This window comes from Podarcis bocagei (assembly GCF_964188305.1).
Source record: "Podarcis bocagei genome assembly, chromosome: 7".
Classification (NCBI taxonomy): domain Eukaryota; kingdom Metazoa; phylum Chordata; class Lepidosauria; order Squamata; family Lacertidae; genus Podarcis; species Podarcis bocagei.
Window position 1 is genome coordinate 90,799,840 of NC_138132.1, and position 24,393 is coordinate 90,824,232.

At 48.9% G+C, this 24,393-nt stretch overlaps 1 protein-coding gene across 5 annotated transcripts in view; it reads right to left on the reverse strand.

Annotated features, from left to right (window-relative positions):
• Positions 1–5,523: 5,523 nt before the first annotated feature.
• The window catches only part of KCNIP3 (potassium voltage-gated channel interacting protein 3), a 128,402-nt gene continuing 109,532 nt past the window's right edge, over positions 5,524–24,393 (reverse strand). For 4 of the 5 annotated variants that reach the window (XM_081201012.1, XM_081201013.1, XM_081201010.1 and 1 more), the window contains 7 exons: positions 19,945–20,069; positions 14,150–14,219; positions 12,456–12,526; positions 9,866–9,973; positions 8,415–8,519; positions 6,799–6,861; positions 5,524–5,732 (listed from right to left, as the gene is read on the reverse strand). In XM_081201012.1, the coding sequence (XP_081057138.1) occupies positions 5,685–5,732; positions 6,799–6,861; positions 8,415–8,519; positions 9,866–9,973; positions 12,456–12,526; positions 14,150–14,219; positions 19,945–20,069 (590 nt within the window). In that variant the 3' untranslated portion in view covers positions 5,524–5,684. The remainder of the gene's footprint in view (positions 5,733–6,798; positions 6,862–8,414; positions 8,520–9,865; positions 9,974–12,455; positions 12,527–14,149; positions 14,220–19,944; positions 20,070–24,393) is intronic. The other variant, XM_081201011.1, reaches the window with a different exon arrangement.

A 24,393-nucleotide genomic window follows, 5' to 3' on the forward strand; every position in this document is an offset into this window, starting at 1 on the left:
CGCGTCGGGAGGGCGAAGGTCGCCTCGGAGCGGGAAGGTGCAGCCGCGCGGTGCCCCTGCTGCCCCCGCCTCCCCCGGGAGACCCCAAGAGGAGGAGGAGGAGGGGGCGGCGGTCAGGCGCTTGGAAGAGGCGCGGCCTCCCGCCCAGGTGGGCTCGCGGACTACAGCTCCCAGGGGGCAGCGCGGCGGCGGCGGCGGCACCAGCAGGTGCGCGTGGCCGTAGAGGTGCGAAAAGCGGAGAGTGCGCGGCCGCGGAGGGGCGCCGAGTCTTCCTGCCGCGAGTTTCCTTCCACGAAACACGCTGCGTGAAAGGGGCGGCGCGCCCTCCATCTTGCGCCGTTCCCCACAGCCCCGCGCGCTCGCTAGGCGGGCGCTGCGCGAGGGGCGGCCGGAGTGGAGGTCGCCTGCGGACGAGGAACCCCGCTCGGGACAAAAGGCTTCTGGCCCCTTGGCCGTCCAGGGCGCGGCCGCCCCCGCCGCGGAGCCCCCTTGGCCGCTGCAGACCCTCACCTGTCTAGCTGCGCGCAGCGACCTCTTGCCAGGGCTTCCTGGTCGGCGCATGCGCCACAGTCGTCCTTCCGCATAAACTGCAACTCCCAGCATGCATCTCGCTCTCACAGATAAGCGGGGGGGGGCGCAAAGTAGGCGGGGCGGGGAAGCGCCCAATGGCGCTTTAAGCGTTGTTGTTGTTTTGCTGAGGTAGGTTTATGGGGGAAGCCGCGGGCAGCCCATGGCGCCCTCTGACGCGGAGGGGGGGTAGCAGGACGCAGTGTTACTGTGAACCCCCACATACATGCAGATATGCATACTTTATTTTGTCTGCCGCCTTTCCACAGGTCAAAGCATGCTCAAGGTGGCTCACAACATGAAAAAATGCATAACTGCGGCATAACGAAAGAAGTCATTAGCAATAAATAAAGCATCAAAATATGCGCAACCAAACTGAACAATTTCCAGATAAATCACAAAATCCAAAAGATACAAAAAAAGCAACACCCCCTGCAGCGAAACAAAAACAAACCCAAAACCCAAACAGCAGCCCAGCCCACCTGACCTTGCAGAGCCAGAGCAAAATAAACAGCGGGAGGCATCTTCTCTTCTAATGATGGGGTGAGCTTTGTTCCACATGTTAGATTTCTGAAAAAAGAGATAAATGAGATGGGGCGGAGGAGTGGGGGATAGGGAAAACCTTGTGGGGAGCTACTCTTTCCCCCCCTCAAATATCATGCGGATAACAGTGTTTGGAATGGGGGCTTCTGGGCTTCTTCTTGTTGTTGTTTAGTCGTGTCCGCCTCTTCGTGACCCTCTGGACCAGAGCACACCAGGCACTCCTGTCTTCCACTGCCTCCCACAGTTTGGTCAAACTCATCTTAGTAGCTTCAAGAACACTATCCAACCATCTCGTCCTCTGCTGTCCTCCTCTCCTTGTGCCCTCCATCTTTCCCAACATCAGGGTCTTATCCAGGGAGTCTTCTCAGGAGGTGGCCAAAGTTTTGGAGCCTCAGCTTCGGGATCTGTCCTTCCAGTGAGCACTCAGGGCTGATTTCCTGGAAGCAGCAGCATGAAAGCCTTGCCCTGGTTTGCTCCTCCTTGGGGGCACGATGAGGAGAGTGTGTGAGGAGGGAAAAGGAAAAGGAAAAGCGAGAGGCAGTTTCTCCAACCAAGCCAGCAATGTCTTCCATGTAGGAGCAGAGGGGGACATTTGGAGAGGATCCATAACTTGGCAGAGAGAGAGAGACAGAGAGAGCAGCAGCATAGCAGAAATATGGGGAATACAGGACAAACTACAATACAGGAGATAGCATTTTACTTTGAAATATGAGACAATACTGTGTTATACAGGGCAGGTGGCAACCCAAAGCCCCACCCAACTCTCACAGTGCACACCATTCTGATGAGCTGTTTGGGGATGTTAACCGTGGGCCACCCTGCAGCAGGGGTGGGAGCGTCTTCCTCAGACATGGTGCCCTCATGCACTTACTGCCCCCCCTCCAATATGGAGATAATAGCAATGCCCAAATCACAATATAAGCATGGCAGGGGCAGTCAGGTGGCCTGCTTGGGCCATCTCCATCCATGGGGACAGTACAGTAATATTAGTTTCTCCCGAGTGCACTTGGTCATTGTAGCCATGAAGAAAGGTTGCAGTAACTTTTTAATATAGAGAAAGGGCAAGTAAGAGGTGACATGGCAGAAGTTCAAAAAATGATTCATGGCATCGAGAAAGCAGAGAAAAGTTTGTCTCCCCCTCTCATAACACTAGAACCCGTTTACATCTAATGAAGGAAGTAGGCATCAGTGGTGGCCACCAGTCTGGTTGACTTTAAAAAGAAGACTGGATAAAGTCATGGAGGAGAAGGCTATTGATGGGTTCATAGCCAGGATGGCTCTGCTCTGCCTCCGCAGCTGGAAGCAATAATGCTTCTGAATACCAGTTGCTGGAAACCACAGGTGGAGGATGAGTGCTCTTGTCCCGTCTGCAGGTCCCGTCTGCAGGTTTCTTGGTCCCCAAGAATCCAGCTGCTTCACCAGGTTTAATGTTTAATTTAAAAATTAAAGTAAAATGGACGATTGCTAGAGTGTGCAATGGCCCCAGCTGGGTGCAGTTACGTGCGTTTATGACTTCAACCCCATACTGTTATCAGGCCTATGTCTGAACCTCAAATGAGAAAGTGTTATAGTACAATACTTGCTTCGGAGTAAGCTCAGTGGGATTCACTTGTGAGTAAACATGCCCAAGAGTTTAGCACTTTGTTTCACCGAAATCAGGATTAAACATGCCCAGCTCTCCCAAACTGCTATAACCAAATGAGCCAAAAAGTGCAACTCTGCTGTCTCAGACGTAATGTCCTTGCGGCATTTTCTTTGCCCAAGTTGGGAATCAGACCATTGGTCCATCCAGCTCAGTACTGTCTACACTGACTGGCAGCAGCTCTCCAGGGTTTCAGAGGGAACATTCCCAGGAAATGCCAGGGACTGAACCTGCGGTCTTCTGCATACAAGGCAGATGATCTACTATTGAGCTATGGTCCTTCTCAACTATCACTCCAAGAGCACCTGGACATTTCTTCCACAACTGCTTACACACACACATACTTCCATCACTCAGAAGCTGTTTAATCCTTACCCATTCAGTGGCTTCTTTGTGGTCCTCCAGATGTTGCACTCCAACTCCCATCATCTCCAGCCAGGATGGCCAATGATCAGGGATGGCAGGAGGTGCAGTTCAAGAACATCTGGATGGCATCACATTGGGTGACACTGGTTTACTGGAACAAAATGTAAGGGGATCTCAGCAACCCTAGAGAAATACGATGGGCTGAAACTCCTTGGTCTTTTTTGATGCTTATTTTATTAAAATATACAGTGACTGAATATCAAGTAGTTACAGAGAACAAGAACCAGCGACTGTCTCCCCATATTGTGCTGTGAAAGGAGGTTTAGGAGATGCTGGAATGAAAGGCTAGTGGGACATGCGGCCATTCCTTATACTGTACATATGTCAGGAAGCATTGAGTACCAACTCACAACATCCTGAGAGGGATCTGGGGTGGGTGGGAGAGGACAAGGGAACCTCACTTTGTAGCCTGGTCGGCAATGGGAGATCCTGCCTTGCCCAAGGCAATCAGAGCAGAGAGATTGTGTATTGGCTCTCCTTCATTGGAGGTTTTGAAGCAGAGCCTGGATGGCCATCTGCCATGGATGCTTTAGCTGAGATTCCTGCATTGCAGGGGGTTGGACTAGATGACCCTCAAGGTCCCTTCCAACTTTACGATTCTATGTGTGACAGGGGGAGCAATACTGTAGCCATCTGCATCTGGAGAGAACAAGGAGAGAAATATGAAATGGACATTGCAATGTGCAGGGCCAAGTCCTTTTTGAAGTGTTGAGTCTGGTCACATTTTGGGTTTATGGCACGGATGGTGGTTTTTTAGGGATGCTCATGAAATCTCCCCCTCTGGGTTTTGACATCCCAGATTCCCTGATCTGGTTTCTGGAATAAGCAATCAGTCATTCTGAATTTTTGATTCCTGAGCTTTGTACAGACTCCTGCAAAGCCAGAGTTTGCTGCAAGTTCCAGTTCAGGTATTTTCCTTTCCTATACAAATTACTAATGGACATCAGTGTTTTGATTAAATTGCACCACTAAATGGAATTGTAATGTGACCACATCAGGACTCACTTTCCTTTTGTTTTGCACTGTGATTTGATCAGTGCAAATATGTGCTGGTGTAAATCAGTAACTTGTAAGAGAAGGGTACAAAGTGAAAAGTAATGGTAGAATCCCTAAATTAAACCAAGAGGCAGGCAGAGATGTGGAACAAGAATGGAAATGGGGGGGGGGGTTAAACTCATCTCTGCTTAAGGGAGAGGAAGGTCAGGGAAGGGCAGTCAGGATTCTCTGAATGGCAGCTTGCTCAACATTCTGGGACACCTTCCAGGATGCATTTTACATGACCTGTAAAATGTATCCCAACCACCTGCATAAATTGTGTCTATGCCCTAGAATGCATCCAAGAGCCCTCTGCAAATGCCCAGGAGCTATGGAGCAGACCAATGTGGAAAACATCTCTGGTGGGACCACTTGCATATGCTGTGTTGCATACCCTCTGCCTTTAAAGCACATTTGAAGGACATTCCCTCAAAGGATTCTGGGCACTGTTGTCAAGAGTTGCTGGGAATTGTAACTCTGGGAACAGCAAACTACAGTGCCCAGAATTCTTTGAGGGAAAGAATATGCTTCGAATTTGATTTAAAGGTTGTGTGTGTGTATGCAGCAGAAGAGGCATGTGGGCCATAACAAGGCCAAGGACTTTAAAGTCTATACCATCCTCCTGCTTTCCATGAGAATATGTCAACCGAGCACTGGCTAATGGAGATCAGGATCTAAGGACTTGCCTGCAGTGGTGCAACTCTGCAGAGCTCACACACCTCCCAACAGCCACTGCAGGCCACAGTCAGTCAGGAGTCAGGGTTTCCAAAGCGACTTGTGCATCCTTCTCCTGTTCCTCTCACTTCAGCTGAAGGGAGAGTGGGGGGCGGGGGAAATGTGAAATGCAGAATGTGGGGCAGGAGGGCCCAGCTGGGGGTGGGGGCAGAGATGGCCCCCCCATGAGGGATGGCGGGTGTGCAAAACGGTAGTTCCCTATTCAAGGCTGGCTGAAATGAACAGCAGCTGTGCAAGAGCACAACTCTGAAGGGGAAAACGGCCCTATTCAAGTACTGAAGGATTTGGTGTTTGAGAAATGGAGCTTAATAAATTTGGGGGAGGAGAAGTGCTGCCATTCACTCTCAGAAAAGCAGAATCCTTCTCCAATGTGCTGCTAGAAAAATATCTTTCCCTGGGCCGATGAGGCATCTCTTCTCTCAGAGCAATTCCCTGCTGTACCAGAGATTCCTGTAAGAGCCCAGTCACCCCCCAGCCCCCCCCCTGCCAATCCCTCGGCTCCTAGACATTCAGTTGTGAGCATCCAGCAAATCTTGCAAGCAAACAGCATCTCTTTCCCTTTTTGTCTTTTATTCCCCCCCCGCCCTGAAATATAAAAAGAGTTTTTTGGTTGTTTTCTTGGTTTCCTCGGAAAGACGTGTGTGCTTCACAAGAAAGATGGACAGGTCTGTCCAAGTGCAGGCCAAGGAGGCAGGTGGGGCGGGAGAGACGTGGCGGGATCCCTGGCGGTGGCGCCCTAGATGACATTCTCAAACAGCTGCATGGAGGTCATGATGTTCTCATCCTGATGCAGGGAGACAGAGAGAGAGAGGAGGTCTGAGTGACTGACTAGGGACCTAAGAAGAGCACCTGCTGGGTCAGGCCAGCAGCCCATCCAGTTGAGCTTCCTGCTCTCCCAGGCGCTGACCAGATGTCCCCATGGGGAGCCTGCCAGCTGGGAACAAGGACAATAGCAGCACTGCTCAGACACGAGGCTGGGATGAAAAATGTGAACAAAGTTCATCTTTCGGCTTATCCTAGAGGAATTCCTAAACTTCATGCAGTAAGAAATACATTAAACCCTCATTAAAGATTCTGGTAAGGAAGCCCAAAGCACTCCTCTACACAGAGGAGGGTGCCCAGTGCCACCCTGCAAGATTCATTGCTGTGGCCTTAGCATCTTCAACCAGCCTCTGATGGGGGTGGGTACCTCTGCTTGCCTCTGCAACAGGTCTGACAAGCTGGCTCAATAATTTTCAGTGCAAAGAGGCAGCAGAATCGGAGGAGGCTGCTTGCTACATCTCTGCTTAAGTCACTGATCTGGGCTTATATCCACAAACCAGGAGGCAAATCCAGATCAGTGACTCATGCAGTGGGCAAGCCTTACACAAAGAGGGAAAGCGTGTCCCTCCAGTCATAATTCTGCAATAAATGTGCCAGCTCTCTAACATTCTGGAAACACTGTGATAATGGAAGATCATGGAGTTATAGTGGAATCCAGGGATTATTTCCTCAACAAGCATGATGGCTGAATTTCCTCTGGTGGGCATGCATGAGCCATGGTCAGTGCCTATTGGACGGTGTCCATGCCAACTATACAAACCAGCACAACTGCTACATTTCCACTGTCATTTTGAATCAGTTTTGAATTGCCAACACCTCCAAATTAAAAAAATATTTTTTATAAGAAGTGTTCCCGATGATTTCAGATTTTCATACTCAGCTTGAAAGTGGGTATTTATTGGACCCCTTAAACAGAAAAGCTTTAAACCTTTAAAATAAAAAAGCACACTGCCCCCACTCCTTTTAAAAAGAGCACCAGGCTGTTGGTCTCTTGCTGCAGGATTCTGTGGGGCTGTTCTTGAGCTCACCTTCTGACAAGTCTCTAGGAACTCCTCAATAGTGACCACGCCATCCTGATTTTTGTCCATTTTCTGAAATGCAAAATGCGCTGTGTGAGTAACAGATGCCTGACCCAGATACACAGAGTCCAGACCCTATAAATGCACTGCCCCACCCTTCTCCTCCCCCAGGGTGTGCAAGCCTGCCTGAGGTGCCTGCAGTGCCCCACTGGACAGTCTATTGAGAGGTCCCCTTTCCTGCAGCTTCTGACTCTGCTTCCATTTGCAGTCTGAATCAGCATCTGCTGTTAAGTCCCAATGTGCTCTGATGGACAGCACTCAAACTTCCATAACATAACAGCCTCAGGAAACGGCAACCCCCACCCCCAGCTGAGGCTAGTTTTGCTTCACCAGAATGCTTGCTTCATAAACATGAAGCAGAGACTTAGGAAGTCCTTAAGTAAGAACTTGGGGCCTCCACCAGTTATTTATTTATCTGCAGATTTATAAACCACAAAAAGTTACTACCAAAGTAATGTGCAGCAAAACAAGATAAAATGCAAAAGATTACAAACTCAGTAAAACAAAAGAAATAAAACCATTTCGAAAACTGTATGTTTATTATTCCATAAATGACAGGGGAAAGCCTTCTTAAACAAAAACCATCTTCAACAAATGTCAGAAGGCTTGGTGCTTGGCTAATTTCAGCTGGGCACTGATTCCAGAAGGCTGGAGCTGCAACACTAAAAACCTGGGGGTTGTGCAAGGAAACCTGCTTGCGTGATGAACTCTTTCTTCCCCCCACTCACCTGTCCCCCAGTCTGTCCCAGAGGGTTGTGGGAACCCCCAAACAGATTGGGGGGGCATGTAGGGGAAGGAAAGGAGGGCAAGCTCCATTGCACAAAAGGAAGTCCTTGTGTGCATGAGATGACACGGATGGATGAAACCAGTGCCCTTTTTCTAGAAAAGTAGGTGTCTGTGCTCACCATGAAGTTGTTACAAGTGTCACACTTTTAAACTAAAAAAAAGGTGCCGGTACTGCATACCCTTAAGTACCCCCTGGGGGGAAAAACACTGGATGCAACCCTCAGGGCGGTATCCAATTAAGGCCGCCTGTCACTGCTAGGATTTCTGCTTGTGCAACTGAACTTTCCTTCCTCTCCTCTCTTTAAATCTGCCCTAGGAGTTCCCCAACCCTCCAGAGCACATCTGAAGGTGTGTGGCAGGGATGCTTCATTGAGCAAGCAGAAACCCTTGTGCTGACAGGACACATTAGTCAGATACTGCCCTCAGTCTCTGGCATGCACAGTAAGTGCAGCTCTGGGGCATGCAATACCCCAGCTGAGGACTGCAGTTGTCAGGCAGGAATATCTGGGGTGAGACAGTCCAGTGCCCCTCAGTCTTGGCCAACATGAGCCATGGCCAAGGATGGTGGGAGTCATGGTCCAGATACACCTGGAAGGAAAACACAAAGCAGGAGCATGAGGAAAATTGCACCATCCTGCCATGGACTTTTGTGTCTACACAACAGCTTCAGGCACCTGTAACTTCCGTCGCCACCTTGCCTGCTCCTTTTCAGCGCCTCCCAGCTGCTTTCTTGGCTAATCAAGGAATTACCTGCTGCCCCGCACCCCCAGTCCCCTTACCTGGAAGAACTTCTCCACGTGTTCAATGGGAGCATCTTCCCGCAAGATTGGGTAGGTGTAGCGGCCCATCATGTCATAGATGGACTTCATTATTGCCAACATCTCCTGGCAGAGAAGGACAGCAAAGCTTTCAGAGCAGTCAAGAGGCTGGGTGAAGCCAGCTTTCTCCCCACTCCTTTTCTGTCTTTAGTGGACTCTTTAGTTTGACTCTGCTCAAAGGCAAGAAGCTTAAGAGTCATGTAAAGGATTTTTGCACTTCTTAATCAGCCCTGACTTCCAGCCGGGGGAAGAGGCTGTAGCTGAGTGGCTAGAGCATCTAACTTGCATGCTAAAGGCCCCAGATTTAATCCCCAGCATCTCCAAGTAGGGCTGGGAAAGACTCCTCCCTCGAGACCCCCTGCCAGGCAGTGCACACTTTGCTGAGCTAGATGGACTCAGTGGTCTGACGTGAGATAAGGCAGCTTCCTGTTTAAACCACCCCTTTCTTCAAACCGCAAGGACTGTGGCGCAGTAGGAGAGTACCGTATTTTTCGCCCTATTGGGCGCACTAGCCCATAGGACGCACCTAGTTTTCAGGGGGGGAAATCAAGGAAAAAAATATGAGTCCCCCCCCCCCGCAGCTCTGGGAGCAGCGGACAGGCTGCACGCAGCCTGTGCGCTACTCCAAGACCTTCTCCCTGCTTTTGCAGGAGGTGGCGGAATTCCCCCACCTCCCGCAAAAGCCCCCAAGAGCGGCGTGCTCTTCAAAGGGTGCGCGGCTCCTGCGGGCTTTTCTATGAGGTGGGGGAATTCCCCCACCTCCTAGAAAAGCCAGCAGAAGCCGCGGAGCCCCTTTAAAGAGTGCACGGCTGGCCATGGGGGAAGCGCTGCTTTCCCCACTGCCAGCCTCAAAGAGCAGACTCTCCTGGCTTCAGCAGAAGCAACGCAAAGCCTCCGGAGCGCAGGCTTCGGAGGCTTCGCGTTGCTATCGCTGAAGCCAAGGAGCCTGCATTCGCCCCATAAGACGCACACACATTTCCCCTTCATTTTTGGAAGAGAAAAAGTGTGTCTTATAGGGCGAAAAATACGGTATGTGTTTTGCATGCAGAAGGTCCCAGTATCCATCTGAATACCTTGACCTGATGAAGTATAGAGCTGTGCAAACAAATCAGGATGAATGCTCAATAAATAGGTGTCATCTGAATGAGCCCAGAGCTAAACCCTGAAGAACAGGGACTCTAAAAACGTCATACTACCAAGAAGGACAGTTTTAACAAATCATCCCCAAAGGCAAAGATGGGACAACGCTTTACTAGGGACAGACAAGGTTTATGTTGTAAGTAAGGACAGTAGAGACATATTAAAAGGTAGCCTCAAGGATGCCAGAGCATGAGCACAAACTCTCTCTCTCTCTCTCTCTCTCACACACACACACACACACACACACACACACACACAAACACACAACTCACCTCCTTGGTGATATAGCCATCCTTGTTGATGTCATAAAGGTTGAATGCCCACTTGAGCTTCTCATGCACCGTCCCACGCAACAAGATGGAGAGGCCAATGACAAAATCCTGCAAGAGAGGAAGGGGCAGAGCAATTGGGTATCCCATGGTGCAGCTCCCATGAAAAGAGCACACCTTCCCTCCACTCTCGGGCAGCCACTTCCAGCCAAATGGGACGTAATAGTAAGAACACAGGAGCACAGGAGCCTTATGCTGATTCAGGCCTTTGGTCCAGCTGGCTGCCCAGTGTTTTCTAGGGACGGCTCCAAGAGGTTTTTCATATGCCCTGCCACTTTCCCCAGGAAAACCTGCTGTTTATCACTGAATCAGAAGAAGCGTCAATCCACAGGAAACCCAAAGGACATTCAGTGGTAAACAGCAGGTTTCCCAGGGAAAGCAGGGGGGCAAATGTAAAACCTCCCGGACCCATGCCTAGAAAGCACAGAACAAACAGAAGTGTGGACAAGCCCTTCAAGTGGCTCCCCAGGGATCCAGACAGGGAGTTTCAGTCCTACCTGGAGATGCTGGGGACTGAACCTGGGACCTTCTGCATGCAGGACAGATGCTCTACAACTGAGCTACAGCCTTTCCATGCAGTGCCTTTGTAATGTGTGTACTGTGTATAATCTGCAAAGTCTCAGGACCTCCCCAACGGCGCTAGAACTCTCCCTGCTTCTCTGAAATTTGCTATGTCTGTGAATTTCCTTAAGGCCAATTAAGGATTTTCTATTGCAGATTCAAGAGCGGTTTTTATGCTGACACCTTCCAATTCTGTGTTGCATCCAATGTTATTCATACCTGAAGTAGACCTTTTGGAAGCAATGTACACAACTAATAGTTGTTAACTATATGTTGTTGCTGTTGGCATCTGTCTGTCTCAAGAGACAGTGGAGTGTGCCTCCATCAAACCGCTGTATTAGCACCACCAAAGTGACCTCCCTGGGGTGCAAGCCTGGGCAGCGTGCAGGGAGGTCCTGCCTGGCCCAGATGCCAAGACCTCCCCTCACCCCCAGCCTCACTGATGTGGTCCAAAGGAAAGCAGAGCTAGATGTTTGGCACCAGCTTGGCTGCAGGAGTTGCTGGAAGGTGCCATTCAACTGTCGTAGGGACCCTACTCCGGATTTGTGCAGGATTTACTTCTTAGCCTTTTCTTCTCTTGAAGACCCCGCAAGGCATTGAAGGTTTAGGACCAGAGTTTTCCTTCTCCTAAAGGGCTACCTTAAGGGATCTTGCTCAAGCCCCTCTGCCACAAAATTGGGAGCTGGCACTGGCAAAGGAAGCCTGCAGGGGATATACTGACCCCAGAGCAGGGGAGACCAACAGAATGCTCCCATGTGCCTGCATGCACTATGGCACCTGTGAAAGGTTTCATCCATTCTGAACAGAGGAGAGGCGCAACGAGCTTCTCTTTGTCAGCAAGTGCAGCAGTAGATGATGTGGGTGCCATTCTCCCATTGATGGGGCAGCTGGTGTGTCGGGGGGGGGGCATCCCCTCACCATTTTGTGGTCCTGCCTCTTTTTCTGATCTTGCCATTATGCCGAGCCCCTGTAGCTGCCGTTTTGTGCCTTGCACCCACAGCACTTTGTCAAAATTCCAAATGTGCCCACTGCTCCAAAAGGTTTCCATCTGCTGCTGACATTTATGTCAAGACAACCTGTGCCTCTTTGCTCTGCACCTCCCCCTTCACACCCCCCTTCAGTCCTGGTGAATATGGTGCATCAGCTGAAGGCATGTTGTTGTTGTTTAGTCATTTAGTCATGTCTGACTCTTCATGACCCCCTGGACCACAGCACACCAGGCACTCCTGTCTTCCACTGCCTCCCACAGTTTGGCCAAACTCATGTTCTTCGAGAACAGTGTCCAACCATCTCGTCCTCTGCCGTCCCCTTCTCCTTGTGCCCTCCATCTTTCCCAGCATCAGGGTCTTTTCCAGGGAGTCTTCTCTTCGCATGAGGTGGCCAAAGTATTGGAGCCTCAGCTTCACGATCTGTCCTTCCAGTGACAGATCCTGAAGCATACCCTCCAACATTTTCATTCCCCAAATCAGGACATCAGAAGGGATACGCTTTCTGGTCCAGCTCTCTGATCCAGCTCTCAGCAGGGTTCTTTTGGTCTGGGGCAAGGACTCACACCAAAGTGCAGGACTGAAAAAGGGACATTCTGGGATGCAAGCAGAAGCTGGGATTGGCTTCTGGGATTCTGGATGTCCCGCTTAAAATGGAACACTTGTGGGGTATGTTTGAGGCTGGGAAATGGCACCCAAGAAAGCACCATTTGGGTTTTTTCCACAGAGCAACAGCCTGCAGATTAAAAGTATACCTGTTCACCCTTACTTTCGCCTCTGGGAAACAGGCTTGGCAGGGTTTTGTACCCAACCCAAAACCTCTTTGAGCAAGGTGATGTTCAGCAAAAGAATTGTTGGCGTGTAGATCACGAGAAGAGAGGCCTTCCCCACCTGTCCCATTGCTTCCGACCAATTTTACCTCCCAAATGGTTCACCAAGGACTGCCTGGAGCCACAACCCAAGGAACAGAGAGAAGAGCACTTTACCTCGAAGCGGATGGCTCCATTCCGGTCCACATCAAAGGCATTGAACAGGAAATGCGCGTACATGGTGGCATCTGCAGAGGGAACAGCAGAAGCAGGTGGGCTACAGGGGCTTGTGGGGTCTTGCTTATTCACTCTGCCTACGAAGCAGGAACACAGGAAGGTGCTGGATACTGCCAGGCAGGTTGGTTCATTTAGCTCAGCATGGTGGGAGCCCTCCAGACTTGCTCGACTCCAATTCCCATCATCCTTGATGATGGTTAAGGATGATGGGAGTTGTAGTCAAGCAGCTCGCTGGCTGGGCTTGATGGGAGCCAGAGCCCAGCGACATCCAGGGGGCCACAGATCTTCCTCAATTCTAGTCAGTGCTGACTGGCGGGGGCTCTTCAGGGGCTTCCGGCAGGGAGTCTTTCCCAGCCAGCCTGGGGAGTGAACCCGGCCCCTTCTGCATGCAAACATGTTTTCTAGCCCTTCCCTGGCTCACACATCTTAGCAACAGGAAAGGACCCGCTTCACAGCAACATCTTTCTCTTGCGCAAGATGGAATAGCACATGTGAAGGAACCACATTATTTGCCCAGCCACCACACAGGTTCCTGGAGCAATGCCCCCATGTTGCTGAGGACATTTATCCATGTTCTGCATTTATTTTGAGGACTCAAAATGACATCCAGGAGATTTTTTTATAATCACATTTTTATCACCACAGCAATCCTGAGGTTAAGTTGGGACGAACTCAGAGGCTGTGAAAATAAACGAAGGATTAACATCGGATTGATTTATGGGAATCACCTGGACTAATTAAGAAAGCAGTGCAAATGTGAGATGATGGCAATCCTCCAACCTCAGAGCATGGGAAGTCAAACAAAGATATATGATTTGGCTTAATATTTGGATTGTTTGATTGTTTTATAATTCAGAATGTCTTTAATGTGGCCTTTATTGGATTGTTAAATTGGGAAACTTAATAAATATTATTTAAAAATAATAATCCTGAGGTTAAGTTGTGCATGAGAGAGAAAGGATTTGAACCCAAGTTTCACTGGTCTTGGCCATGCTTTCTAAGGGTAAAGGCACAATTACATCCATGTGGACCCTGAAATGGTAGTTCTGAGAGAAGGCTGGGGATAGCGTACAAATAATTCTGTGCATCCTCATCAAATCACAGTTACTCAAACTTTATATACAAATCTGTGTCCTATTTTGGTGATACATTTCTGCTTTTTCTGGCAATGCTTAAATGGCCACCTTAGTTAGGGAGCTACGTATGCTGGCAATTTCTAGCATACATATAGCCACCCCCTAATAAAACTACAGTTCCCAGAATTCTCAGGGGGAATTAAACTGGTTTGATGGTTATTCAAGTTCTGCTTAGGTACCTGGGTATTTTTACCATAGGAATCCACCCACATCCTTGCCATGTTCACCTGCCTTCACCAGCCAATATAGGCAGCAATACATATTTTGATGTATATGTAGCAGACTTTGCCAACCTGGTAGGCTGATGGGAGTTGTAGTCCATAACACCTGGAGCGCACCAGGCTGGCAGAGGCACAGCATTAGAAGTTGGCTAGGCATTCTTGCTTTTGCATGGACTGCCATTCTGGGGGGAAGCTTTGTGGCAGCATCACTCTCACAGGGGGCTCAGTGCCTTAACCCAAATAGCAGCTGAAAGGAAGACATCAGTCCCAGACTCACCTCCCTGTGGGAAGAACTGAGCATAGATCAGTTTGAAGGTCTCTTCATCCACCAAGCCGCTGGGGCACTCCTATCAATGCAAGTCAGAAGGAAGTTACTCTCTGGAGCTTCACCCACTGGCCACTTGGAAACAAGTGTTCCCGGCAAATAGCAGCAATGCCTCACTCAGGTCCCATGTGCACTTCCACCCCAAGCCTCACTTTCTGTTATGGCCCAACATCTGACCCAAAACAAAAATCACAAGACCATCCTCAACCAAATTAGGTTGCCCCACAGAGTCGACTCCGTCTCGTCTTAAGGAACCACATGCCAGGAGCAAGCAGAACCAGAGCTAGGTGTAGCCGGAGAGAGAAAAGGGTATTGGATGAACCAGTATGGAATACAGATAATCCTGCTTCCGTTTTCCCCATGGGTACCTCACATTAGAGTTTTCAATCCTATGCAGGTCTACTCAAAAGTAAGTCTAATTGGATTTGATAGGGTTATAATTGTAAATAACATGATGAATGAGATTTGTATCATTAATTGTTATAAAATTCAATAAATATTTAAAAAACAAAAACAAAAGAATTTGAAAGGGTTGCTCTTAAATAAGTATACAGAAGGTCCTTAGAACAGACCAATCCAGCTACTGGTTTCTAACTTTAGTACACCACACACAGACACATATATTGCGTATGTAGTATTGCAGAAGCATCCCACTTGGTTTTCAGAAAGCTGAGGGAGGGAACTTACTTTTCCCAAGCCCTAGAAGCAGGTAAAAAGTTTGTGTGTGTTTTTTTTAAAATGTAATAAAAAGCTGCCTCTTCCATAGAAAAGGCAGACAGGGCTTTTTTTAAAGCCAGGAAAATTGAGATTAACAGGAAGAAAGGAACCAGTCACTGACAGAATGGAAGAATGTGGGACTTTGGGAAGCATCAGGGACCGCATATGTCTTATGACGACTACACATAAAGCTTTGCTCTAATTTGTCCTCAAACTCAGTAATGCGTAATTTGCACACACAGAGTTAGACACCCACTGTGACTCACTCTTGTTTCTGCAAAGAGCTGTGAAGAATGCAGGAAGCTGCCTTGTACTTTGTCAGACTGACTGCAGGGGCAGGTTTCACGCAGGACATCTTTCCCAGCCCTGCCGTGGTGGAGGCAGGGACTGAGCCTGAGACCCTCTGCATGCCAAGGACTGAGCTGCAGTCCTTCCTGGAGGAAGCTGCCTTGTTTACCGAGTCAGATGACTGGACTAACTCAATATTCTCAGCAGTGATGGGGTTTCAGACAGGGAGTCTCTCCCAATCCCACCTGGAGATGCTGCTGGGACTGAACCTGGGACCTTCTGTATGCAAAGCAGACGCTCTTCCACTGAGCTGTGGTCCTTCCCCCTAAACCGGCTCCAAAATGAGAGCTGCAGGCATCCTGACTTCCACTTGCCTTCTGGCCACCTTTCATTTTTGCTGGCCCAGCTCCTGTGCCTTTAGCAACATCCTGATATGCAGGAAATAAAGCAAGCAAGCAAGCAAGCAGGTGTAGACATTTATTTATAAAGAGATGAGGAAAGTGCCCACCTGCTAAATTTCTGAGTGCCAGACTGTTGTTAAAGGCAGAGGAGACCCACTTCCCAGTGCTGTTTGGTCCTGGGTGTAGGATTCGCAGGTCTCATGGGAAACACAAGATCCTGGCATGAAAGTGTCACCATCACATGGTTCCTGGGGGGTGGGGCTGCAAGCCTGCCCCTCCTGATGCAGACTTGAGCCCCACCTCAAGGCCCCCGGGAATTAGCATGGCCACCTATGGCAGGCATGGGCATAGCAGTGGCGTAGCGTGGGGGGTGCCAGGGGTGCCAGCCGCACCGGGCGCAACATTTTGGGGGGCGCGTTTGGCCGGCCCCCCTCAAGGAAGCGGGAACCTCTCCAAGGCACAGCGTGCCGTCGGTAGAGGAAAAAAGCCGAGCAGCAGCAGCAGCAAAGTCGGGAGGAGGAGGAGGTGGAGCGAGCCTGCTAATTCCTTGCAAAGTCGGGAGGAGGAGGAGGTGGAGCGAGCCTGCTAAGAATTCCTCGCAGCTGGCCATCCAACCTCCAGCGAAGGAGGGCCCCGCTCCACCTTCCGAGGGAGCCTGCTAGGACCCCCGGCTCCCTGCAGGTGGCTCACAACCCACTCTAGCCCGGCCGGGGCTCGGGGAGGATGGGAGCCGCCTGCTGGGCTGGCACAGCTGCGTGTGAAGGCGCGGAGGGAGGCGCTCCCAGGGCTGCCGGCGGCCTTTCCCCGCACGCGAAGGAGCAAGGGCGGTGGCGGCGGCGAGGCTGCGCAACAGCCGCTGCGTGAGAACGAGCCCTTGCCCAGCCCGGGGGACGATCCGGAGGCCCTCTCCGAGCGCGTCGCGTGTAGCCAGCCTGCCAGCCTGCCTGCCAGGGTGGAGCAAAGCGGCGGAGTGGGGAGAGGTTGCCCTTCTTCGCACGCACCCCCCCGTCACGCCTTAAATACACCCTCCCACAAACTAGGAGCGAGCAGCTGAGAGGGAACAGCTGAGAGCCACGAGCAGCTTTTTCTGAAAATGCCCTTTAAAAAAAAAAAATCCTAAAATTTATAAACCGCTTGACAGCTACAAAAGCGGTTTGCCAAGAGAATAAAACTGCCAGGAAACAGTGGTGTAGCGTGGGGGGTGCAGGGGGGGCCGGCCACACCGGGAGCAACATCTGGGGGTTAGGGTTAGGGGGCGCAAATCCACGGGTTAGGGGGCGCAAATTACTTGCCTTGCCCCGGGTGCTGACAAGCCACGCTACGCCACTGGGGCATAGTCAGGATTTATATTGGGGGGCAGGCTTCATGTTATGGGGGGCAGAACCTCAGTTAGTTAAGTATTTTTATTGATTTACTTGATTGGGGGGCCAGCTGCCCCCGCCCCCCTTAGCCACACCCATGACAGCAGGGATAAGTAATGTGCTGCCCTCCTTTGCTCTGGACTATAGCCATTGGGCATGCTGGCTGGGGCTGGTGGGAGCTAAGAGTCCAACAACATCTGGAGAGTGCCACCCTGATCTATGGAGAAGAAGGATGTACAGGATTCCACATGACCAGAATGACACCCTCATGTGGAAGTCTGTGTGCTATCTGCCACATGTGTATAGACTTTGGGTGAATCTATCCACAGGAATAAATGCTATAAAGAAGTCAGAAATTAGATGATTATAACAAAAGAAAGAAAAACCTCTATGGAAAATCACATATAAACAAAATTCCTGCTCTCTGGCGCCATCTGGTGTTACACGCATTCAAAGCGCTGGTTTTTCAGTCTCCTGTTTCTTCCAGGCAACCTTGCTAATGCATGGGCATCTGTGAGGTGGGCCAGACAGTCTTGAGCAGGGGTGGCCACCCTTTCTTCTCACGGGCACATTTGCCATCCCGATAAATTGTTGAGGGCCCACTGCACACACCACAACTAAACACACATGGCTACCTACTCTATTGTGAACAACAGAAGACTTCAGCAAGGGGTGTGTCCCTGTGAGCGCCATAAAAAACAACAACCTGTGGGAACCACACTGGGGACTCCAGGTCTTCAGTAAGTCATGTGCACCAGGAAGCTGAGTGGGGTTAGAACATAAGCATAGCTGTCAACGTTTCCCTTTTTTAAAGGGAAATTCCCTTATTCCGAATAGGATTCCTCGCAAAAAAAGGGAAAAGTTGACAGCTATGAACATAAGGCAAGCCTGCTGGATCAGGCCCAAAGTGGCCCATCTAGTCCAGCATCCTGTTTGCACAGTGACCAACCAGATGCCGGTGGGAATCCTTTGAGCAGGACATGAGCGCATGACCACTCTGCACACAGGTGAGTCCCAGTGTCTGGTGTTGGCATTGGAGGCAGGACATAGTCATCATGGTCAGTAACGATGGAAACGATGCCTTATGAGGAACGGCTAAGGGAGCTGGGCATGTTTAGCCTGGAGAAGAGGAGGTTAAGGGGTGATATGATAGCCATGTTCCAATATATAAAAGGATGTCACATAGAGGAGGGAGAAAGGTTGTTTTCTGCTGCTCCAGAGAAGCGGACACGGAGCAATGGATCCAAACTACAAGAAAGAAGATTCCACCTAAACATTAGGAAGAACTTCCTGACAGTAAGAGCTGTTTGACAGTGGAATTTGCTGCCAAGGAGTGTGGTGGAGTCTCCTACTTTGGAGGTCTTTAAGCAGAGGCTTGACAACCATATGTCAGGAGTGCTCTGATGGTGTTTCCTGCTTGGCAGGGGGTTGGACTCGATGGCCCTTGTGGTCTCTTCCAACTCTATGATTCTATGATTCTATGATTCTAGTAGCACTGATGATGATGATGATGCATAGCACCTTATACCCGCAGGTCTCAGGGTGGTTACAACTTAAAATCAAAATATAAAAACACACAACACATAATTAAAATAAAAACAACTCAACAACTCCCCCCCCCCCGTATTAAAAGGGCATTGGGTGAGAATGAGCGAAAGGCCTGGTTAAAGAGGAATGTTTTTGCTGGGGGATAAAGGTGTATAATGAAGGCCCAGGCGAACCTCCCAGGGGAAAGTATTCCACAGACAGGGGGCCACTGCAGAGAAGGCCTGTTCTCGTGTTGCCACACTCTGGACCTCTCTTGGAGAAGGGCCTCAGAAGATTATCTCCTTGAGGAATTGCATTCCTGGGCCATTTAATAGCCTTATCCTCCTTGTTTTTGTCTGATCTTCTTTGAAGCCATCTAAGTTGGTGCTCATCACTGTGGGAGTGAGTTCCATAGTTTAACTATGTGTTACATGAGCAACTAAGTTATAGGATCTGACTGCCGAGTGAAGGGAAACTGGGGGATTTGTTTTTTACTTGGGGTGCAAAAAGGCCTTGCAGTCAAATTCAAGTTTCATGAATTCAGAGGAAGTGGAACATCCCACCTTCTCCATTAAGCAATACTAAAAAAGTGGCAACATGAAAGTCTGTCTAGAAAATAAAGGCTGTTGATTCATCAGTCAATTCTGAGATGGATCCCAGTGAAAATGGAATAATATGCGCTGGCAGAGAAACAATTAACTTAGTATTTTGATGATGCCCGAGAGCCAAGTATTACAGGAAACAGTGATTAAAGATACATGGAACAGAAGGCAGGGTGGTTTCTTGAAAGGCACTTCGTGCTGAAGCCAAATGACGAGGCTTCTTGGGCAGATCTGCTCAATAATCCAAGTCTCTGCCAAAGCTCCCTGTCTTTCCTCGCAGAACTACAGCTCCACAGGGAGAGAAAATCACATCTTTAACTGGTTTAGGTCCATTGGGTAGATTGTTCTTCTTATGCCTAGATACTGGAGGGACAGGGGAACCTGTAGCCTTCCAGATATTGTTGAACTATAGCTCCTATCATCGCTGACCACCTGCCATGCTGGCTGGTGGTGGCTGATGGGAGATGTAATCCTACAACCCCTGTAGTGTGCAGGTTAGAAACTCCTAGTACAGGGAACTTGATTCTCCCATCCCTTCCAGAAAGAACACTCTTAAGAACTTCCTTTCCCTCCTTCTCCCTCTTTCTCCCCTTTCCTTTTGTGCCACATCTTTTAAATTGCAAGCAGAGACTGTCTTGGTTATGAAGCTTTAGGAGCTCCTTTTCATCTAAAGAGTGGGGTAAAAATACTTATCCAAACAAGATGGCACAAAAACACTATCAGTGGCCCACCCTGATAGAAAAATCTGATCTCCTGAAAAGATGCTCTGAGATTTCCCATGGCTTGGGGAAGTCTGGAGTTCAGGAAATGCCTGGGAGGGTGCAAGAAGCCAGTGGAAGCTTCCCACTCACGTTCTTGAAGCCTCTATAGAGGGACTGCAGCTCCTTCTTGGTGAACTTGGTCAGAGCCTGGAGCTGGTCAAGCCCTTCTGGCTGATGCCGGATGGTCGAGAGCTCGAGCTCGCTGTCGCTGCTGTCTGCAAAGAGAAGAGGGGCAAACTGAGCACCTGCCCCACACAGCCCCTGCCCTGCTGACCTGTCAAGAAGAATGCCTGCTCAAATAGCATCAATCAAACCACTTCCTGATTGACAACGCTTTATCGAAGTAAAACATCCTATGAAGGAGAGAATGTCCATATGCAGGTCATCTTCACAGCATCAGAGACGCCCCCTGATGGTCTGGGCATTCTTGCCTTCATGGGATACTTAAGGAACAAACCACACATTTGTCCACACTGGAAAATGCAAGTAGCACTAAAGAGTGGATTTTCCCTGGGAAAGGAATGGGCAAGGGGGAAACTGTTTGGACCAGGCCTAGAAAGTGCGGGTCAAGTGGAAAACCCCTCAGACCAGTGCTTTCTAGGCACAAGACAAGCGCAAGTGTGGACAAGCCCTGAGTCACTGTAAGGTAGCTTGCTATGTTGATGATAGCTCTTTTGGACTACAGATCCCCAAGTCTTCTTTGTCAAAATAGGGAGGTGGGTTTTCACAAAAGCTGACCCTGCAAAATGTGTCTTTGAAATCTTTGTAATCTTTTTTACAATGTGCTCTTCAATTTCCATGAAGCTGAAGCGGAAGATTTTGTTTTTTGGAGGAGAGTAAAACATTCCATTTTACCTCTTAACTTACAGCACCTCTGAAACATGCTTTCTCTAAGTCAAATCTCATGAAGTCTTGGGAAACAATAAAAAACTTTTTTATCATGAATATTTTAGGAGAAATGTGTAGTATTAATTATGGATGTGCACTTGGTTTTCATAATCTCAAACTTAAGTGGGTTGCTTTGGGGACACTCGGGTCTTTCCTGAAACAAAGCGGGAATTCTCTGAATAATCCCTAACAGAATTTGGTTCTTTGAAGCTTCAGAGCCAATTTGGAGATCTGGAGGGACACAGACAGCCTCTTGCGGATATATATATATATACACACCCACCCAAGTTCTTCGTATAAGAAAGACATCAGGATGGAGAGCGGGAGAGGAGGGAGAGGAGTTTTGCTATCGACAACTTTAGCTTCCAAACAGTGCCCTCAATTTTCACATCCAATCACACTGTTTTGGGGAGAGATTTAGAAGGAACATCCCACCTTGCACCTATTTGAAATTGGACAGGCTTCATGCACTTAGGTAGTGTCTATGTCTGGAAATTTCATCCACTTCTGTCAAAAGGTTATACAGTGATTGGCTCAGCCAGTGATTAGCTATTAAGGGTTGGTGTGAGATGTCTGTACACCATTCTGTCAGTATATGCACAGGCAAGCCCTTTGGATCAGAGCCCACATATCCAAAAAATGTGACACCCCCCACCCCCACCCCGCAATAGAATACTGTGAACACTACTGGTTAAACTGACTCAGCCAGTCTGGTTTTTGCATTCTGACCCTACAAACTTCTAAAGAGTCATTTCTGGCAAAAGTCATTTTACCCAAGCATGCAAATGACTACAAGAAGTTCATCAAGCATTAAAAAATAGTCATAATGGGAAAGGGGTATATTATGGGAGTTATGTGTCTCTGTTGTTTAATTTGAACGGGGGGGGGGGTGGGCACATGCTTAACAATCCTTGTCTTACTAGGCACCAGGGAATTGGGGAATGTGAGTTGCAGGGGATTGGCTCTGCGAACACGGCTGCTGCTGCTGCTGCTGCTGCTGTCATGTGGCCTCAAAGAGTTTTCAGACTGAGTCATAATAAGTTTTTCCATTAAATCAAGGTCAAAACCAGCTCATTTTCCTAAGTGTAACTAATGGAAAGCAAAAACAGTTTTACCTGCAGAATCTCTCTCACTCTCTTTTATTAGCAGATCAATTTTATTAGCAAACCCAGGCATGGAGGGCAGTTCAGGGAGGTGGAGGGGGCAGGGTTTACCTTCGAGAAAAAGAGATGCCAGGGATTCAGGTAAGTCAAGAAACTTGACCCTCTGACCTGCAAACAGTTCACTTTGTCATGAGATAAATGTACTCTGCACATGCTCAAGGACCATTCACACTTGGTCCACTACTCACTATGCGCTGCAATTGAAAACTGATGCCAGGAAGAGACTGAGGTACAAATTAAGTCCTGGTTCAGAGATTATTATTTTTAAAATCACAAAAGGAGGGAATAGAGGGCATTAAGGTCCTGGGTTTGTGTGTGATGAGATACAACCTTGTTTTCAGGGCAAGAGACAGCATGGAGTAGTGCTTAGAATGTCAGACTGGGAGGACCAGGGAAACCCCGATTCAAATCCTCTTTTGCCCACGAAGGCTGTTGTAGTAATAAAATTGAGGTGAAGGAGAACCATGTAAACCAACCACAGCTCCTTGAGCAATGGCAGGATAAAAATGTAGGAATTGGCTGAAGTGGCAATGTGGGTGGTCATTAAAACTAGGAGGCGGACAGATCTGACCCCATGAGCACAATCCAGGAAGCACTTCTACTGCACAATGCCCTTGAAATGAATGGTAGTTAACTCTTAAGATGCACGGACATTTGAAATTATTGTAATTAGGTTTATAGCTGAAAATGTTTGGCAAATGTTAGATGAATGTGAACAGTAACCTCCCCACCCCGCGTTCCAATTTATACAAATGAAAACATATTTAAGAATTAAGAAGAACAAAAATGGAATTTGAAAGGTTAATTGGGAATACATTTTTTTGGGGGGGGAGCCCTCACCTAATTATCTATCAAATATTAACTAACGAAAGTGGGAGAGTGAAGCACAGGCACATTGTACAGTTCCGGAGCCCCATTCACATCCAGAAGCGAACGCAACCCGTGTCTGCACGTGTGGCAATTCACCACTTCTGCGCATGCACGTGATGTCATTAGCAGAGATTTAAAATCACGAAACATGCAGCAAACTAAAGCATGGAAATATAGGCTGCTAGACTTTTAAAATATGTGCCCCTCCAAGTGAGTTCTAAAATGTCCCCTGAAAAAGTTTCTTTCTAAAGTTTCCCTCTTCTCCAAGCATGGGGGGGGGGGGGGAACCATACGTTTGGTAAGTAAAGAAATGGTTTACTTACAAACTTTCCGAAGTTCAGATTCATATGCTTCAGAAAACGTGCAAAGGCAAGTTAGCTTAGTTATAAAGGGGTAAAGGTTTCTAGATTGGTACAGGAACTCAAGAGTGGCTGGTGAGAGCCATGCAGGCGAGCTGGAGCAACCAGCTCAAACCTCTCCACATGCTGAGCTTCTCGGGTAGATTGGCCTTGATTACCTAGTTCCTCCCTAGGTGAGGGAAAGAGGATATAGCTAAGCCCAGCAGGGCAGCTTATTCTATGGTATTAACCCCATTATGCATTAATTAGGCTGTGTGTTTCTTGTGGCTGATTAGCTCTTTTCCCTGTGTAAAGGTCAGAGGGGGCAGGGTTTCTGTTGAGGCAGGGGATTAGCTGTGGGAGGAGCTTATCAGAGTTTGTAGGGCAGCAGTTGAAGAAGGAGCAAAAAGGGTTTTCTTGTGTGTGTGTGTTTCTTGTGGCTGATTAGCTGTTTTCCCTGTGTAAAGGTCAGAGGGGGCAGGGTTTCTGTTGAGGCAGGGGATTAGCTGTGGGAGGAGCTTATCAGAGTTTGTAGGGCAGCAGTTGAAGAAGGAGCAAAAAGGGTTTTCTTGTGTGTGTGTGTGTGTTTCTTGTGGCTGATTAGCTGTTTTCCCTGTGTAAAGGTCAGAGGGGGCAGGGTTTCTGTTGAGGCAGGGGATTAGCTGTGGGAGGAGCTTATCAGAGTTTGTAGGGCAGCGGCGCGCGCCTAGCGGCGCGCGCAGTTATATCCATCTTTTAGATTTAGGGGAGCTAGTCTCAAACGTTTGTTGGGGGAGACCTAGGTTTTTTTTTTTGTGGGCGAAGTTATTTGTCCTGTCTTCAAGCTTTTTATGATGGAGGACCTCTGTAGCCACCCCCAACAACACGATCTCAAGATGGAAGGGGAGGGAACAGCTGCAGTCGCCTGCGATTCCTGCGCAATGTTTGCCATCTTGCCAAAGGTTGCAGGCAGCTTCACCTGCAGCAATTGCATGTTGATTGCCCTTTTAAAAGACAAAGTCCAGCAACTGGAGGAACGTGTAGCTACGCTCCAAAGAATTAGAGAGCTGGAGCTCTTCTTGGAAGCAACAGAGCACACCGTCCCCACCAAGGAGGAGACAGGGGACTCCCCTGAGAAGGAGGCTAGTTCATCAACACAGGAGCCAGATATATGGAGAAACGTGACTCAAAGAAGTAGGAGGCCCAGGGTTCACTCTGATTGTTTAGAAATACACAATCGCTTTGAGGTCCTCTCCCCTAGCATGGAAGACGAAGAGCAGACTCCATTTGAGGATCTCTCC